Here is a 20146-nt window from a genome sequence, read left to right on the forward strand (position 1 = left end):
CAAATTTCACATATCATGAACTAACTTTTAAAAATGGTCAAGTTTGAAGGCTCCGGTTATGGACAGGATATGAATAACTACTCAGTTTATCTGCATTTGAAATGGCAAAAACTATTCACTCGTTCAAGAACCAAAACCTATATACAGTATGTGCACCATATATAATATGCATTCAATAACTTATCAAGTCTTATTCAACAGCACTTCCAAAGCTGTGACCTGTACTGCCTGGAAAGACCAGAACAGCAGAATCACCATCACTTGTAAATTGCTCTCCAAGCTACATACCATCTTGACTTGGGACTATATTGCCTTTGCCATTGTCACTGACTCAACATTCTGGTATTTTTCACATTACTATGGCTGCACTTAAAACCACATTGATTGCGTCAGTTCAAGGTGGCAGCTCATGATTTCCTTCTTGAGGGCAACAAATGCTGAGCAGCCAGTGATGCTCACACCCTGTGAAAGAGTAGAAAAGGCTTGCATTGAAATATACTGTGCTTGAGATGACTTTAAATAAAACAAAATGCAGTGTGTTGTATCCTCTAAAATTTTTCTTTTTACTAGGTAAAGCGTAACATATTTGATCTCACAAACATCCATGTCCGTCACCAGATTTGGGAAGGCTGGCCTGCCTCTGCTGAGGATGACTCTGTAAGTGTAATATACTTTCAAAGAATTTGTACTGTGCTTCAATCCTTAGAATTTCTCTTGCCTATTCATCACAAACTTTCAGCAGATGTTCTTTTATGTACTTCTGCTTTTGTTAGTATGTGGTTTTGATATATTTTCATTTCTGCATTACTCTTTTTATATGACCATTGTAACCATTAGCCAAACATCTTTTCAAAATTGAAGAGAAGCGTAGGGCACAGGAGCTTACTTTTCAGATTTACCCATAGTTGAGACCAGTCAGCTGTATAAACATTTCAAGATGTTTTAGTATCTGCATGCATAAAGGCTTTCCTCTGAAATAATTCAGCCATCCATTCAGTACATTCAACAAGTTTTTTGTAAACTGATTTAACTTTTTAAAATCAATTGGAATGAAATCCTGTCCACTGTAGCTTAGAATTTTGTTAGCTTAGTAATTTTGTTAATGCTTGAGCTGTTGGCATGATTTTACACAGAGATATTTAAGGTATGAGGAAATTAATACAGGGCTGATCAGCTTTTATTTTGGGGGTAAAAAAGTTCCATGAAGCAAAATGCTAATTTGATATTGTGTCTTAATAATTTCAAGACCTTTGCTCATAATAGATATCATGGTCTAGGTGGGTGATATAGAATTAACTGTGACAATTCTTCCTAAATATTGATTAATCATGCTCCAATAAATCCAGAGTTAAGATAATTGACTGTCATTAAAATTAAGTATTATTCTGTCATTTTGTGCAAGCTTGCCTGCTGTCCCTCTCTTTTGCTGTGTCTCACTCTCTCACTGTCCCTTCCCTTTTTCTGTTGACCCTGCCCGCTTCGTGGACCCTCATCCTTTGTGTTTTGTTGTCCTTCTCTCCTCTTGCTTTTTCCCTCCTCTTGGTGTCTCTTCCCTCTTCTGCCAGTTTCTCCCCCTTTCCCGCTGTCCCTTTTCCCCCACTGTCCATCCCCTACCGCCTCCCGCTGTCCAGTCTCCCGCCTCCCACCTCACCTCCCATCACTCCCCTCTCACATTTTGCTATACCTTTCTTCTCATTTTCACCGTATCTCTCATGCCCCCGCCTCCCCATAGTTTTCATCCTCCCTCTATTTTTTACAGACTTTTCCACATCCTATTGTCTCACTTCTTCTTTAGCTCTCCTGGCTTTCATTGCCCCTTCCTGTCTCTATTCGCTATCCCACGCTGGCTTTATCGCTCTCCCTCCCTCCCTGTATTGCTGTCTCACTGACCCCATTTGCTCTCCTTGTCCCAGTTTTCTCTCTCCATTCTGTTTCTCCTTTGCTCACTCTCCTATATCTGTTGTATTCCCCCACTGTTGTACTCTCCTCTCTGTTGTACTCTTCCCCCTCTGTCATATCTGCTCACCTTCTCTCTGGCCCTGCTGAGGCCCTCTGCTCTCTCTAGATCCCACACACCCTTGCTCCTTCCCTATCTTGGCCTGTGTGCTCATGTGCGTGCTCTCTCTCTCTGTCTCTCTCTGTCTCTGTCTCTGTCTCTCTCTGTCTCTGTCTCTGTCTCTCTCTGTCTCTGTCTCTGTCTCTCTCTGTCTCTCTCTGTCTCTGTCTCTCTCTCTGTCTCTGTCTCTCTCTCTGTCTCTGTCTCTCTCTCTGTCTCTGTCTCTCTCTCTGTCTCTGTCTCTCTCTCTCTCTCTCTGTCTCTCTGTCTCTTTCTGTGCTACTTGCATTTCCCCTTGGCTGATCTCCCAACTGCCCTCCACTTGGCTGTGCTCATCCAGCACCCTGTCTGCATCCCCTAATTCATACCCCATCCTCACACTCTCCTATGCCCTACTTATCCTCACTCTCTGCCATCAGCCTCACTTGACACATCGCTTGTCTCACCCATGCTTGCTGCATCACCAGCAAATCAGTCCTGGCCTTTGCTCTATGTCCATCCCAACTGCCACTCTAGTCCTCACTCAGCGCACTGTTCACCATCTCTCACCATCTCACTATTTGCCCTCTGCATTTCCTGCTAGTCTGTTTTTGCCCATGCTGTTTTGCTCCTCCTGTTCACCTTTTCTCCCTCCCTCGCTCTTAGCCTCAATCTCTGCCTATTCCTCATGTCTGTTCCTGCCCGAGATACACCAGTGTCCACCCCTCCCTCAATTCTCCTTGTTGTTCTCACTCACCCTTGAACTCGGGCTTCCTCTCAGCCTCAGTCTTGCCATCATCAACCTCTTGTCTACCTTGTCCACCTTCTTGCCTTTACATTCCATCCCCGCCCCCTTTTCCAGCCCCACTCCTTGCACCCCCCTTACTCTTGGCTCCACACGCTTGACTTTTACACACAAATAATCCACACCCAAATTTTGAAACTTTAAGGAATTCATGAATCCCACTGTAAATATTTTTCCAGTTTTGTAGTGAGTTATAATTCTCTGTTGCAATTTGCAAATTCTTCAGCCTGAGAAAGGAATAATTTCTTTCTTTTCTCTATAAATACAGCAGTCAAACAAATATGTTTAAGTGTTGCATAAATTTGTTTTTGGGATTGTACGATAGTCGATTACCATATTCTTTCTCTGTTGGTAGCCTTTTCCTTTGCATCATTTACAATTGCAATAATGTAAAAATGTTCAATCTCACTCTATTCCTGCAGTATATCCTACTTAACAAATGCATTGGAAAACCTCATTAAACATACCTTCGGCCTAGTACAGTTCAATGATACAATATGGTTGTCCCAACATTTATCCAGTACTTCCATCCAGTCAACACTTTGGATTGGAGACCCTCTTGTACTATGCTCTATGGTTTGCAACCAGTTCAACAAAGTGAATTCTAGGCATCAAGTCAGGGCTAAAGTGAATGCCAGGCATCAAGTCAGGGCTTAAAAATTTGTCATCAACTTTTGATGACCATCCTACAGGTTGCACCATTTTCTTATAAGAATCTATCTAGGGGACACACGCTCCTCCTTTTCCTATTGCCTATCCTTGGACTCAGCCTGCCACTGATTCGGGTAAACTATATGGATGGATGTCAGGGTCAATTATTGTTTCTTCTCTCTCTTGTCAGTCAGACATAAACATCAATGTTAACTGTCAGCAGACCTCTGCAAATTGATGCAATATTTAAGGACTATCTTGTATATGTAAATCTTCCATACTGACACTTCAGAAAATAATAGGTTCATTTATAGTATTATTTAACACAGGTAGGTTGGCTTCTCAAAATACCATTGCAAAACTATTATCTACCCTGACATGAACCACTGTTGTCTGTTGCAGACTAGTGGTTGTCAAATGTGCTGTTCATTTTGGTTGCACCTTATTTGAGGCACCTGACAACTACTCTGATACCACTTATTTCAAAGTTGAGTTCAGCAGTGACCTGACAAGTGATTCTTCACTTGATGTTATAAACCTGCTTTGGACTCTTAACTACTTCTTCCACCCCCTTCCCTTACCCATCAGCCACACTATCTGTAACTTCTAGCATTTCTACCTTCAACAGAGACAGAAACATATCTGACATTTTCCTGTGACGAGTGATCATGTCCATGTGAAAACAATATTGGATGCAATGATGTACATTGTACATACAAATTAGGAGCAGGAGTACACCTGCTCTTGATCTTGTATCTTTTGATAAGATGAGGCTAATCTGATCGTGAGCATAAGTCTACATTTCTGACTATCTCTATAACTTTTGGCTCCCATGCCAATCAAGAATTTATGTAAGCTGCAAAAATATTCCATGCTGTCTGGGGGAAAAGATTAGAAAATTTCTGAGTGAAAAGAATTTATGTCTTCAAAGTCTTTATGTTCTTCGGTTAAAAAGGAGACCACCTATTTGTAATCTCCAGTACTCATCTCTCCCAGAAGGTGAAATTTCCTCTCACATCCATCCTTTCCAGATTTCACATTTCTCCCAGATTCAATGAGATTGTCTCTCATTCTTCTAAATTCCAGTGGTAAGATCAACATGTCCAATCATTCCTTCATAGGATATCGTCAGTTAAGGATGCTTTCATTGTTAACAAGTGAATATTGACCACTTGAATAAGGTTTTATAGAGCCTTTATGAAACTGTAACCAAATAGGGAGCCAGCAAGACTGTAAATTAGTGAAAAATGTGAGCGGTGTCTTCTCAGAAAATGGCCCCAGCTCCAACCAGTATTGAATTCAGACTCATGGTGCAGCATTCCGAATGATTAGAGCTGATTAGATTATTTTTCTACTGCTGGCAAGATCTCAGTTTCTCACTGGGCATGATATCTTTTGTGAACTAGTTGCCTGAAAAACTCTTCCAGTAGCAGTAGTTACTTCCATGACACAAGAATGTAGTCAGTCACTTGAATGATGTTTTTAAGCTAGTTGTATTCATCATGAATAACTCAACATTGACACTTTAAGCATCCTGTTCACGTTGAAAGATTTTCTGGAAAGCTGTTCATCATCAAGTATTTAAGTCAGCCCATCCAGGGAGGAAGAGTGTCACATTGTGACTATAATCCAAATCATTTTAATGTCCATTGAGATTGCAACAGCAGCCTTTTTAAAGCTTGAGCATCTGAGAAGGATGCCATCTTGGTACCTGGTGTCCTTGATTGGGACATGAAGTTTTTCACTGAAAATGCTTCACAGTTGCATGGCTAGATCATTCTCAAGCAACTTATTTCGTTCCAGTTGAATATAGAGGTGTTGGTAGTTCCACGATAATCTTTCAACATGCTGCCATAAGTCTTATGAAGGAAATGTGAAGAGAGAAAATTTGTTTTTGAAAAAAAATTCCATGTTAGCTCATAGTCCAGCTTCCAACAATAAATGTGTTCATTATCTTTGTGTAATGCCATCAATTTACTTAAAGGTGAATGGCCAATGAGAGATCCTATCACTCATCTCTGAAAATGTTTTGAAATCGACACTGGTTTTAAAAGGAAACCAGTTTAGAATTGAAGTTCTCAATGTTGTTGAGATGATGTCAACATACTAGATAATATTATAAAATAATTTATTTTTCATAAATAACAGTAAACTTTTGTAATTCCAATTTATAGTCTTTCAAGAGGATGCTACTCAGAATTTGAGGTGTTATTTGCGGTGTTAAAAATTATTCTTGCCCTCAAGACTGAAAATGTGCCCTTGTTAAACTGTAAAATGCTAACCAGCCAGATTCTTTGTCTTGGTTGAACTTACTCAGCATGAAGACATTTGCTAACCAGCACAAGTCTATATATTCCCCCCCCCCCAGTGAGGTTCTGCCAAAACAAAGAGTTATCGAGAACTCGTACAGTATCCCATCCCTCATTAAAGTGAGAGCTGCAGCAGACAGTGTATTTTTACTACCTAAAGGGATCTGAAAAAGAATATATTAAATGAGTGTTGACTTAGATTAAGTTAACTGATGTTTCCAGATGAGCCAGGTCCATCAGGTTCAAAAGAGACTCAAGATTATACAGGAATCCAATTACAGCAAGCCTATCTAGTTTCCTTGTTTATTGAGCTTGAGGTTAACAAGAAATATAGTGAAAATGGTTCCTATGGCACTGTGGGTCTTTTTCACAATAAATTTTAATGACTGGAAGCAAATGCAGGTTTTGAGTATTTGTTTTTATGTACTGCAATCATTAACTTGAAACTGAGGCAGAATGTCCCATGAAATTTCCTGAACAAGCACTGCAAAGACTTAGGTACTATTAAGCACTGTAAAACCTTTGAGAACAACCAACCACAGAATAATTTGTTTTAATTGTTCAACTTGAAACCAATTTGCATGTGGTGATACGGGTTCAGGTCAATGAAAAAATAGAGCACATACATCAGTGAATGACAGTTACATATCACACCACAGGGGTTGACAGACACCATACATTGTTATGAAGAGTCTTTCCATAATTGCTGACATTTATCCAGTGTTTCACAGTATTTGCTAATGTATTAATGCAGTCAATCTTTGTGAGGCTGCACATACCTTTTAGCCCTGGCTTTTATGGTTTCCTAAATTCATAGACCCACTGAAACTTATTCCCTTCTGGTTGCCTTAGTGACAGAGCTCAGAGATAAGCCTAGGTAGAGCCCTTTTGTGATTGCTTTCAGGTGACATTCAGTGATAGCTTGAGTAGAGTGTCCTTTTATAGTTCTTGTAATTCAGAAAATGATAACAGCTTTCATTGCTAAGAACTAAGGGCTCTAGACCATTCCCTGATGGGATTTGTATTTGATTTGTTACTTCATGCCAGCAAAAGTCTGTTAGGTCCTGGCAGATGATAAGATTATGTAGTATGGTACAGAAACATAAAGGCATCAAAATAATGATGCTTATATGTTGTTATGGCCGAGATTTTTCGCCTTTGTTTTAAGAGTTAATAGAAAAACAAAAACCGCTTATATTTGCATATAATTTGGTTGGTTTAAAGCTTTTGTACAATCAAGATGATGAGGCGCTATCCAAGCTCTGTCAACATTCTTGATTTTCTATAGTGCATGAATTTGTTTTAAGGCCATGAAGCAGAATGCAAACCGGATGGAAAAAATCCGAGTCTGTTGTTTTGAAAAATAATAAACTACTCAGCAAATAACGTAGACTCTATAAAATTGTTTTCGGTTTATATTATTGGTGTACACTTAGCTGGAGCTTTGTCTTTGAACTAGTTTGGGGTGTACACTTTCTTCACTTCGTTATAAGAAAACATCAAAATCTGGGGTTTCTTTCCTCCAGAATAAAATAATATTTGCACTGAATACCAATAAGTCTATTCCAGATATTTGTCGAAATTTTGTAACATTTATGCTCATATATACCAGACTGACTGATTAAATTTAACTGAGTAGATTTAGAAACTAAGTAAGGAAAGTAGGATTGTTTTCCTATTGTAATATATTTTTTTTTACCAGATAGTGAGATTTAAAAATATATTTCAGCCTCCCAGCAGTGTGTGTTTATACATGACATATTATTTTTAATGTCAAAAGAAAACCATCTGGACTTGAGATGTTTTACTCTGAGGCACCAGAATGACTCGACCTTCTGTTCACCAAAGAGTTTAACCTGAATCAATGATGATAAACTCATGATGAATAGATATGGGGAGGCAATGGCCTAGTGGTATTATTGATAGACTATGAATCCAGAAACTCGGCAAACGTTCTGCGAAACCAGATTCTAATCCCAACACTGCAGATGGTGGAATTTGAATTCAATATAAAAAATTAGAATTATGACTGGAGGCCTGTGACCAGTGGTGTGCCACAAGGATCAATGCTTTTTGTTATTTATATAAATGATTTAGATGTGAACATTGGAGGTATAGTTAATAGGTTTGCAGATAACACCAAAATTGGAGGTGTAGTGGACAGTGAAGAAGGTTACTTCAGAGTAGGACAGGATCTTGATCAGATGGGCCAATGGGCTGAGGAGTGGCAGATGGAGTTTAATTTAGATAAATACGAGGCGCTGCATTTTGGAAAATCACATCAGAACAGGACTTGCATTAAGTCTATAAGGTCTTGGAGAGTGTTGCTGAACAAAGAGACCTTGGAGTGCAGGTTCATAGTTCCTCAAAAGTGGAGTAGCAGGTAGATAGGATAATGAAGGAGGTGTCTGGTATGCTTTCCTTTATTAGTCAGTGCATTGAGTATAGGAGTTGGGAGGTCAAGTTGCGGCTGTACAGGACATTGGCTAGACCACTTTTGGAATATTGTGTGCAATTCTGGTCTCCTTCCTATCGGAAGGATAGAACATAGAACTTTACAGTGCAGTACAGGCCCTCGATGTTGCGCCGACCTGCAAAATTAATCTGATGCCCATCTAACCTACACCATTCCGTTATTATCCATATGTATGTCCCGTTTAAATGCCCTTAACGTTGGTGAGCTACTATGTTATAGTCAGGCCATTCCACGCCCCTATTACTCTGAGTATCCCTAATATCTGTCCTAAATTATATCACCCCTCAATTTAAAGCTATGTCCCCTCATGTCAGCCTTCACCATCTGAGGAAAAAGGCTCTCACTGTCCATCCTATTTAACCCTCTGATTATCTTATACATCTCGATTAAGTCACCTCTCAACCTTCTATCCAATGAAAACACCCTCAATTCCCTCAGCCTTTCCTCGTAAGACCTTCCTTCCATACCAGACAATATCCTAGTAAATCTCCTCTGAACTCTTTTCAGAGCTTCCACATCTTTCCTAAAATGCGGTGACCAGAACCGCACACAATACTCCAGGTGCAGCCTTACCAATGTCTTGTACAGTTGAAGCATGACCTTGTGGCTCCGAAACTCAATCCCCCTACCAATAAACGCCATCACACCATATGCCTTTGTAACAACCCTATCAACCTGGGTGGCAACTTTCAGGGATTTATGCACCTGGACACAGAGATCTCTTTGTTCATCTACACTACCAAGAATTTTACCATTAGCCCAGTACTCTGCATTCCTGTTACTACTTCCGAAGTGAACTACCTCACACTTTTCCTCATTAAACTCCATTTGCCACTACTCAACCCAGCTCTGCATCTTATCTATGTCACTCTGTAACCCACAACATTCTTCGGCACTGTCCACGACTCTGCCTACCTTACTGCCACCTGCAAGTTTACTAACCCATCCTTCTCTGCCCACCTCCAGATCGTTTATAGAAATGACAAACAACAGTGACCCCAGAAGAGATCCTTGCAGCACACCACTGGTAACTGAGCTCCAGGATGAGCATTTCCCATCAACCACCACCCTCTGTCTTCTTTCAGCAATCCAATTTCTGATCCAAACTGCTAAACCACCTTCAATCCTGAAACTCCTTATTTTATGCAATAGCCTACTATGTGGAACCTTATCAAATGCCTTACTGTAAGTTCATATACACCACGTCAACCGCCTTGCCCTCATCCACCTGTTTTGTCACCTTCCGAAAGAACTCCAATAAGGTTTGTGAGGCACAGCCTACCCTTCACAAAACCGTGTTGACTATCCCTAATCAAATTATTCTTTTCCAGATGATTATAAATTCTGTCTCTTATAACCTTTTCCAACAACTTATCCACTGCCAAATTAAGGCTCACTGGCCTATAATTACTAGGGTTGTCCAGACTCCCCTTCTTAATCAAGGGAACAACGTTTGTTATCTGCCGGTCTTCTGTCGACAATGATGACATAAAGATTGAAGCCAATGGCTCTGCAATCTCCTTCTGGCTTCCCAGAGAGTCCAAGGATAAAACTCATCTGGCCCCAGAGTCTTATCTATTTTCAGATCTTCCAAAATTACTAAAACCTTCTCTTTGTTAACCTCTATCCCATCTAGTCTTCTTGCCTATATCTCTATATTTTCATTAACATTGCCCTTTTCGAACGTGAATACTGACAAAAAGTATTAATTAAGTGCTTCCTCTATGTCCTCAGATTCCACACACAACGTTTCACTACTATCTTGGTTGGCCCTAATCTTATACTCTGGTCATGCTTTTCTTCCTGATATACCTATAGAAAGCCTTAGGGTTTTCCTTGATCCTATCCGCCAATGACTTCTCATGTCCCCTCCTGGCTCTTCTTGGCCCTCTCTTTAGGTCTTTTCTGGCTAACTTATAACTCTCAAGCCCCTTAACTGAGCCTTCACCCCTTATCCTCACATAAGCCTTCCTCTTTCTCTTGACAAGAGCTTCAACTTATTTAGTAAACTGTGGCTCTCTCTCTCTTGACAACCATTTCCCTGCCTGATAGGTGTATACTTATCAAGGACCTGCAGTAGTTGTTCCTTGAATAAGCTCCACATTTCAAGTGTGTCCATCCTCTGCAGTTTCCTTCCCTGTCCTACGCATCCTAAATCTTGCCTAATCGCACCATAATTGCCTTTCTTCCAGTTATACCTCTTTCCCTGCGGTATATACCTATCCCTGCCCATTGCCATTGTAAACATAACTACCCTTGATTAACAATGCCACTTCTCGACCTCTTTTACCATCTTATCTCTTCTTGCTGACACATCTAGATCCCAGAATCCAAGACAACTATTCCTGTCCCTGCTCGAGCCATGTCTCTGAAATGGCCACAACATCGAAATCCCAGGTACCAACCCATGTTGCAAGTTCACCCTTCAATGCTCCTGGCATTGAAGTATACATATCAAACCAACATCCTGATTGCTGGTGCCCTCTTACGACCTTGTAAACCTGTCCCGAACCTCACTACCCTCAACCTCCTGTTCACTGGAATTACAATTTCTGCCTTAAATCCCGATCTCTCTTCCTACCTATGTCATTGGTGCCTATGTAGACCACGACTTGCAGCTGCTCCCCTTCAAAGATCCTGGAAACATGATCAGAGACATCATGGACCCTGTCACCTGGGAGGCAACACACCAAACATGAATCTTTCTTGTTCCCACAAAACCTCTACCCACCTGCCCCCCCCCCCCCTCCAAATTATGGAGTCCCAGTGACTAAAGCTCTGCTCCTCTTCTCCCTTCCCTTCTGAGCAACAAGGACAGGCTCTGTGCCAGAGACCTGTGCCCCATTGCTTACCCCGGTATGTGTCGTTCTTCTCTCCCACCCCCACGCCCAAACAGTATCCAAAACTGTATACTTGTTGAGGGGAAACCACCACAGGAGATCCCTGCACTGCCTGCCGGTTCTCTTTCTTACTCCCGATGGAAACCCATCCATCATCATCTTGTGGCTGTGGAGTAACTACCTTCCTGTAACTTCTCTCGATAATCCCCTCCGCCTCGTGAATGATCCGAAGTTCATCCAGCTCTATTTCCCTAACTCTGTTCTTGAGGAACTGGAGTTGGGTGCACATCCCACAAATTAAGTCAGCGGGGACACTAGAGGTGACCCTGACCTCCCACGTACTGCAGGAGGAACATTCAACTGCCCTCACCTCCATTCGTGCTATTCTAAATTCCCAAATAGACTGCCGGGAAAAGAAATGAAACACGAAAGGATACACTTGTCACCTTAGCAGCCGACACAACTTTTTTTTTGGTTGGAGGAGGAGGATAGGGTGACACTATCCGAGTAGTTTTTTTTGGGTAAAGCGACCGCTCAAATGTATGACCTTGTGACCTCTCCGACTGTGTCCAGAAACTAAAAGAAATTTAAACCGTATACTCACGTATCCTGACAGACTCCGCTGCTCCCTGGAGACCTCGTGACCTCTCTGACTGCATCGAGGAACTGAAGTCCAGGATGTTGTGAAACTTGAAGGGGTTCAGAAAAGAGTTATAAGGATCTTGCCAGGGTTGGAGTATTTGAGCGAAAGGGAGAGGCTGAATAGGCTGGGACTGTTTTCCCTGGAGTGTTGGAGGTTGAGGCGCTGACCTGAGAGGTTTATAAAATCATGAGGGAGGGGAAATAAACAAGGTCTTTTCCCTGGGTTGGGGAGTCCAGAACTAGATGGCATAGCTTTAGGGTGAGTGGGGGAAGATATAAAAGTAACCAAAGTGACCTATCATGTTATTGCAACCATTTGATTTGTCTCCAGGGCTATCTTATTTTTGATTTCTTGTAATTATCTCTTAGCCTTAATTAAACAGTTCATAGGTCATCCCTTCACTTGCTATTCAGCTGTTGACACTTCACTCACACTATTTGACACTTTTGATCACCTGCAAAGACTTGCTATTCAACTGTCAACATGCCATTCACACATTTGTACTATCTTTGACATTCTTAATTACCTGGAATTATGTTGTAATGATCTCTCCACCTATAAATTCTGTGCCTGTGTGCTACCCTCCACTTCACCTGATGAAGGAGCAATGCTCCAAAAGCTTGTAATTTCACATAAACCTGTTGGACTATAACCTGGTTTTGTGTGACTAAGACCATGAGATTTAGGAGCAGAAATGAGACCATTCAGCCCATTGAGTCTACTCCACTGTTCAATCATGGCTGATAAGTTTCTCAACTCCATTCTCCCACTTTCTCCCAGTAGCCCTTGATCTCCTTGATCCTCAAGAACCTATCTACCTCAGTTTACAACATTCTCAATGTCCTGGCCTCCACAGCCTTCTGTGTCAATGAATTCCATACATTCTCCTCTCTCTGGCTGAAGAAGTTAATTCTTATCTCCGTTCTAAAAGGTGTTCCCTTTATTCTGAGGCTGTGTCTCGGGTCCTAGTCTCATTTTCCCAACATCCACTCTGTCCAGGCCATTCGGTATTCTGTATGTTTCAATAAGATCCTCCCCTCCTCCTTTTCAATTCCATCGAGCATAGACGCAATAAGTTGGTCAACTCTTTATCTGATCTGGGCAAAAATGCAGATTCCAATACAGACTGGAAAATCCAGCTCAAAGAAGCAAAGATAGTGCTGAGAACAGATATGCTGCTTATCTGAAGAAAGAAAATCTGAAACTTACAAAGGAAAGCAAACAAAATGGGCACTGAGGAAGGTTCACCAGACCCGAAATGTTAACATTGATTTCTCTTCACAGATGTTGCCAGACCTGCTGAGCTTTTCCAGCAATTTCTGTGTTTGTTGTTGAAAATGAGATTATGCTCTAAACTTGCTGAACTCACTTTTGAGTGGTGAAAGCTGTAAAGTACCTAATTGAAAAGCTGAAGTACTATACCTAAGCTTCGTTTGACAGTGACTGAGAGAGCAAGTTAGCTTCACTGTGAAGCAGATTGGGAGGGTAGACCTGTGTGAGAAGGGCAATAGCAGCAGGTGATAAAACGCACGGCAGACAGCCCCTTGAAACTGTTTCTGCTAGAAGAAAAATGTAGTTACAGGGCAGAGCATAGTGAGAGGAATCGATACTGGTGTCTGCAGCAAAGGCTGCATTGTCTACCTGATACTGAGGTTAAGGGTATCTTTGTGATTCGATGGGAATTTGGAATAGGAGGGAACAGATCTAGTTGTCATAGCCCATGTAGGTACCCATGTCAGAGGTAGGACAAGGAGAAAGGCTCTGCTAAGAGATTGTATAACTTGGGGCTAACTTGAAAAGCAGAATCACCAAAATAATAATCTCTGGATTTCTGCCAGAAATACATGCAAATTGATGTAGGATAAATAAAATTCGGGAGGTATTGTGTGGCTCAAAGATTTGTATGGAAGATATGTGTTCCAATTCATGGGGTCACTGGCACACAGTATTGGAGAAAGAGAGAGCTTTTCACTGAGATTGTCTTCAGTTCAACAATGCAAGAACCACTGTCCTGGCAAATGCTATAATTAGGTTTGTAGATAGGGAATTAAACTAATTAGTGCTTGGGAGGGCCATATTAAAAGAAGTTTAAAACATCAAAAAGAAACAAGAGCAGAAGTGCAGCATGGTGAAGAGGCAAACTATAATGAAAATATGTCAGGAAAGGGTAGGAAAAATAAACTGATGAGTGTAATAGAAAATAAAACAATCAAAGCTAAGATTCGTTATCTGGATGCATGCAGCATTTGTAACAAGATAGATGAGTTGACAGCACAACTAGAAATATTTTTATATTTCTAGCTGTTACAGAAAAGTGCTTGCAGGGTGATTGGAATTGGGAACTCAATATTCAAGGTTATGGTTTTTTCCATGTTCCAGAAGAAGAGGTGGATAACTTTGCTAATAAAACTAAGTATCAGAGCAGTGGTGACTACTGATATAGGTGCAATAGATCATGATGTGAGATCAGTTTGGGTGGAAATAAGGAATGGCAAAGTAAGGCAGTCATGGCTGGTAGTTATATATAGGCCCCTGAAGAGTTGCCTCAGTGTAGGACGAAGTATAAACTGGGAATTAATGAGGCGTGTAAGAAAGGCATTACAATTGCCTTTGGTGATTTTAATCTGTATATTGACCGGGTAAATCAGATGTACAAGGGTAAAATGGAAAACAAATTTGTAGGGTGCATCGAGTATTGTTTCTTTGAGCAGTGCATTGCAGGAACCATTCAGGAACAGGTTGACTGAGATCCAGTAAAGTACAATGAGATAGAATTAGCAAGAGATCTCACAGTTAAAGATCCGCTCATGATCACAAAGTTGTAGAGTTTGAAATTCACTTTGAGGGGGAGCAATTAGTGTCTCAAATCAGTGTCGTCATCTTTAATAAGTGTCAAAGTGTGGCACAGTAGGTTAGGCAGCATCCAAGGAGCCCCCTTCCTGATGAACGGCTTGTGCCCGAAACATCGACTCTCAGTTCCTTGGATGCTGCCTGACCTGTTGTGCTTTTCCAGTGCCACACTTTTCAACTCTGTTCTCTGTCATCTGCAGTCCACAATTTCTCCTAGTCACATTTAATAAGGGCATTAACAGTAGTATAAAGACACAGCTAAATAAGACTGGCTAGTGGGCAATTTTGGTTAATGAACAATGCACACAGTATTTAAAGAAGATGTCGATACATTTTTGAAACATTGAGTTGAGGGCAATGAGGAACTGGCACAGAAGGGTTGAGATCTGGGGCACATGAGCTATGATCTTACAGAAGAACAGGGTAGGCTTAAGGGGCTGAGTAGCCCAACTCCGCTCCTTTTTCTTATCCTCTTTCTGAACTTTGAACTTCATTGGAACAGAATAGTAGGCCAAGGACAGAAATGCTACTCTGAGTGTCAGGTGAGGAATTGAAATGACAGGTCACTGGAAACTCAGGGTCAAGCTTGTTGACTGTCGTGCCATTCAAATCTCTCTGACTTCCACCCTATCATAGATCTTCCTTTTGTCTTTGTCTCATTCACACTTTATTCAAAACCTTATTGAAAAATCTGAGGGGACTTGACAGGGAACATGTTGGGGAATCTTGAACTAGAGGACTCAAGACCTCTTAATTTCTAAATTTCCCATTTCTGCTAAAAGGTCATAGGCCTGAAATGTTAACTGCTTTTCTTCATAAGAATGTTGCTATAACCTGAATAATTTCAACATTTTGTTTTTGGGAATTAGTTCTGTCTGGAATTGATATTAAAGTGTAACATACATTTTCAATAGATTTTGCAAGATGATGTTGCTGATTTCTTCTTTTCCTCCCTCATTACACCTATGCACTGCCTACCTTTAATTGATATTTTAATGACCAAGTTGTAAAGTGAAGTTACCTCTGTGAAAGGAATTCATAAATCCAGGTATTTATAGCTTTTATTGTTAAGAGTTTTTATTTTCAACTATGCACAAAAATCACAATTGTTGTGAGTCTCAGATACTCTGATGGTTCAGCTAGAGCTAAATTTCAGTAGAAGTTGCTAAATCATTATCGCAGTGAGTTCCTAGGCACCATAATAGAAATATATAAAATTAGCAGCATGAAGAAAAATAGTCATACATGTCCAAAAATAAGTAGTTGTGGAAAAGTAAACATTGGATTGATTTGTCGATTGGGATCATATTGAGAAAAGGTTAAGTTAGTTCTTTTTAAAAATCACTTGGATTCCAATTGGCTGTTTGAATTTAAGTTGATAAGATACAATTAAATAACTTTGCACCATTTGCAATAGTAAGTTTGCTATCTTGATATAATTTGATCTAATTTTGTGAAACAGAAAAAATAAGTTTACTTGACCATAGGATTCACATATTAGGTCAGAATAGAAGTGGCCTCACTTGTACAGATTACATTCTGTGTGCTATTTACACAAGGTTTCCAAGATAATTGCTCTGGACCTGTATGTCTGTTTTGATATCTAGTTAGTTCCAGAATCTCATGTTTAACTTTTCTTCTAATTTTGGGCATATTTTTCAAAACTGAGTTGCCCAAAGCACTTTAACCGTAAACTACTTCAAATGTGGTAAAATGCTAATCCAGAATGGTCTGTCAGAGCACTTTTATATCTTTAACCTTTTCATAAATAAATTGACATATTTGGCAGAAAGTAATTACCGTTTCAACGTGCAAGATACAAATGTTAATAAAACTGATGTATACTGTGGTAAATTATAACTACGTAAGCATGAGCTTTGAACTGCAGTTCCTTTTCAAATTTAATTTCACGTCTGTGGCCCTAAACCCCATCCCACCTTCCTGGACTTGTTACCCATTTCAATGATCTCACACCACCTTGCCAAATTTCCCTCAAAGAGTTGCAGATACCTGTTTGATTCAAAACCCAAATCATCATCAACAACACATCTGTCTCCTGGCCCCCAACCCTACTCTCCCTGGCCTAATCTAAACCCTCATCCACTTTTCTGCCATGCTGCAGGCCTATCTCCTTGTCCACCCACTACCCAGTTAGCTCACTCGGGCACCATTAGCATTCCATGGAAATCATTAAATAACGTTGAATATTAGAATGAATAAGAGAACAAATTACACATGAAGTTATTAAATAACAATATATTAAATCTATATTAAATATCATTATGTTTGCAATTAAAAGTGACATTAGGGGGATTCAATCAGAAGTGACAATATTTCTGTTGAATAAAGGGAACTATGGAGCTATGAGGGAGGAGCTGGCCAAAGTTCAATGGGGCAATACCTTGGCAGGGAAGACAGTGGAAGAACAATGGCGGATATTTCTGTGTATAATGCAGAAGATGCAGGATCAGTTCATTCCAAAAAGGAAGAAAGATCCTAGGAGGAGGCATGGGTGGCCATGGCTGACGAGGGAAGTTAAGAAACATATAAAGTTGAAAGAGAAAAAGTATAACATAGCAAAGATAAATGGGAAAACGGAGGACTGGGAAGCTTTTAAAGAACAACAGAGGATTACTAAGAAGGAAATACGCAGAGAAAAAATGAGGTACGAAGGTAAACTGGCCAAAAATATAAAGGAGGATAGTAAAAGCTTTTTTAGGTATGTGAAAGGCAAAAAAATGGTTAATACTAAAATTGGGCCCTTGAAGACAGAAACAGGGGAATATATTACAGGGAACAAAGAAATGGCAGAAGAATTGAATTGGTACTTCAGATCTGTGTTCACTGGGGAAGACACAAGCAATCTCCCTGAGGTAACAGTGGCTGAAGGTCCTGAACTTAATGGAATTTATATTTGCCAGGAATTGGTGTTGGAGAGACTGTTAGGTCTTAAGGTTGATAAGTCCCCAGAGCCTGATGGTCTACATTCCAGGGTACTGAAGGAGGTGGCTCAAGAAATCGTGGATGTGTTGGTGATTATTTTCCAGAGTTCAATAGATTCGGGATCAGTTCCTGCGGATTGGAGGGTGGCTAATGTTGTACCACTTTTTAAGAAAGGTGAGAGAGAGAAAGCAGGAAATTATAGACCAATTAGTCTGACCTCAGTGGTGGGAAAGATGCTGGAGTCTTATTATAAAGGATGAAATTTCGACACATCTGGATAGTAGTAACAGGATAGGTCAGAGTCAGCATGGATTTATGAAGGGGAAATCTGAAGATGGACGAGGGAGATCCAGTAGATGTAGTGTACCTGGACTTTCAGAATGCTTTTGATAAAGTCCCACATAGGAGGTTAGGGTGCATGGTATTGGGGGCAAAGTACTAACTTGGATTGAAAGTTGGTTGGCTGATAGGAAACAAAGAGTAGTGATAAACTGCTCCATTTTGGAATGGCAGGCAGTGACCAGTGGAGTACCGCAGAGATCAGTGCTGGGACCGCAGCTTTTTACAATATATGTTAATGATATAGAAGATGGTATTAGTAATAACATTAGCAAATTTGCTGATGATACTAAGCTGGGTGGCAGGGTGAAATGTGAGGAGGATGTTAGAAGATTACAGAGTGACCTGGGCAGGTTAGGTGAGTGGTCAGATGCATGGCAGATGCAGTTTAATGTGGATAAATGTATGGTTATCCACTTTGGTGGCAAGAACAGGAAGGCAGATTACTACCTCAATGGAATCAATTTAGGTAAAGGGGCAGTACAAAGAGATCTGGGTGTTCTTGTACACCAGTCAATGAAGGTAAGCATGCAGGTACAGCAGGTAGTGAAGAAGGCTAATAGCATGCTGGCCTTCATAACAAGAGGGATTGAGTATAGAAACAAAGAGGTTCTTCTGCAGCTGTACAGGGCCCTGGTGAGACCACACCTGGAGTACTGTATGCAGTTCTGGTCTCCAAATTTGAAGAAAGACATTCTGGCTATTGAGGGAGTGCAGCGTAGGTACACGAGGTCAATTCCTGGAATGGCGGGACTAACTTACACTGAAAGACTGGAGCGACTGGGCTTGTATACCCTTGACTTTAGAAGACTGAGAGGGGATCTGATTGAGACATATAAGATTATGAAAGGATTGGACACTCTGGAGGCAGGAAACATGTTTCCGCTGATGGGTGAGTGCCGAACCAGAGGACACAGCTTAAAAATACGGGTAGGCCATTTTGGACAGAGATGAGGAGAAACTTCTTCACCCAGAGAGTGGTGACTGTATGGAATGCTCTGCCCCAGAGGGCAGTGGAGGCCCAGTCTCTGGATTCATTTAAGAAAGAGTTGGATAGAGCTCTCAAGGAAAGTGGAATCAAGGGTTATGGAGATAAGGCAGGAACAGGATACTGATTAAGGATGATCAGCCATGATCATATTGAATGGTGGTGCAGGCTCGAAGGGCAGAATGGCCTACTCCTGCACCTATTGTCTATTGTCTTCAAGATGACAGAAATCTAATTAGTCTGCCTTGCTGAGCTCTGCACCATAACTCAGGCAAAGTAGTGCTTTTACCCTCCACATTTTAGCCATTCTGGGAAAAATCGGTAATTCTAAGCGATTAGAATCGCTATATATCCTTTTCTAGTGAACTGTGAAGATAACTAAAGGCAAAGGGCAGTGTGGATCTCAACAAGCAGGGCACTCCTCTGCAGTAGTGGGTACATCTGCGTAGTGTCAACCTCCATAAAAGCCGCGCTGGACTTAGCTGCTCAGCAAGGCCTGTCTTCAGACTATGTTAAACTCCGAGAAAAGATCAAGTCAACAATGGAAGAAACCCAGGCCAGGCTGGAACTCATCTTGGCCATCCTGCAAAAGCATGAGTGGAAGATGCAGCATCTCTTGCAGCATGTAGAGGAGGTCAAGCGGTGGACCACAGCGTCAGAGACTTTGGCCAAATCTTTGGCAGGACAGATCCAAGCTCTGGAAAAGCAAGTTCAGGCCTTAGTGGAGCAGGTCGAAGACCTCGAAAATCGAGGTCGGAAAAAGAACATTCACATTATTGGACTGTTGGAGCGAGAAGAAAGGAATCAGCCAGCTAGTTTTTTTGAGCAATGGCTGCTGCAGATTCTGAGATGGGAAGCTGAGGTGGGCCGGATGCTGATTGATTGAGCTCACTGGGTCACAGTGCGCAGACCAGGGTCGGACCAGCGGCCTGCCTGGTCTTAGTGCAATTCCAGTCCTATAAAGACAAAGAAAGGGTGTTGGAAGCTTCCAGAACATTGGCGAAGGATCCACATGCTCTGATTTAGAAGATTTTTAGGACTTTTCTATGTCCGTGATCCACAAGAGGAAGACATTTGTTGAGGTAAAGAAAAGGTTGGGGGACATCTGGATATCCAGTACTCCGTAAGGTACCTGGCAGTGCCCCGTTTCAGCCATGGAGGGTCCATACGTGTCTTTGACTCATCAGAGAAAGCAAAGAACTTTTTGGACACTTTAAAATAGACTGACTGGCTCAAGCAGTATGGACAATAATAGTTCTTTTTTTCT

The 20146-nt window shown here is 41.1% G+C and overlaps 1 protein-coding gene across 1 annotated transcript in view; it reads left to right on the top strand.

Annotated features, from left to right (window-relative positions):
- The window catches only part of faf1 (Fas (TNFRSF6) associated factor 1), a 414762-nt gene that overhangs the window by 231228 nt on the left and 163388 nt on the right, over positions 1 to 20146 (top strand). The window contains exon 8 of the mRNA XM_043699221.2: positions 571 to 657. Within this exon, the coding sequence (XP_043555156.1) occupies positions 571 to 657 (87 nt within the window). The remainder of the gene's footprint in view (positions 1 to 570; positions 658 to 20146) is intronic.

This window comes from Chiloscyllium plagiosum, unplaced genomic scaffold (genome assembly GCF_037043375.1).
Source record: "Chiloscyllium plagiosum isolate Xiang-an unplaced genomic scaffold, Cpla_swu_hap1 HiC_scaffold_9, whole genome shotgun sequence".
NCBI lineage: Eukaryota > Metazoa > Chordata > Chondrichthyes > Orectolobiformes > Hemiscylliidae > Chiloscyllium > Chiloscyllium plagiosum.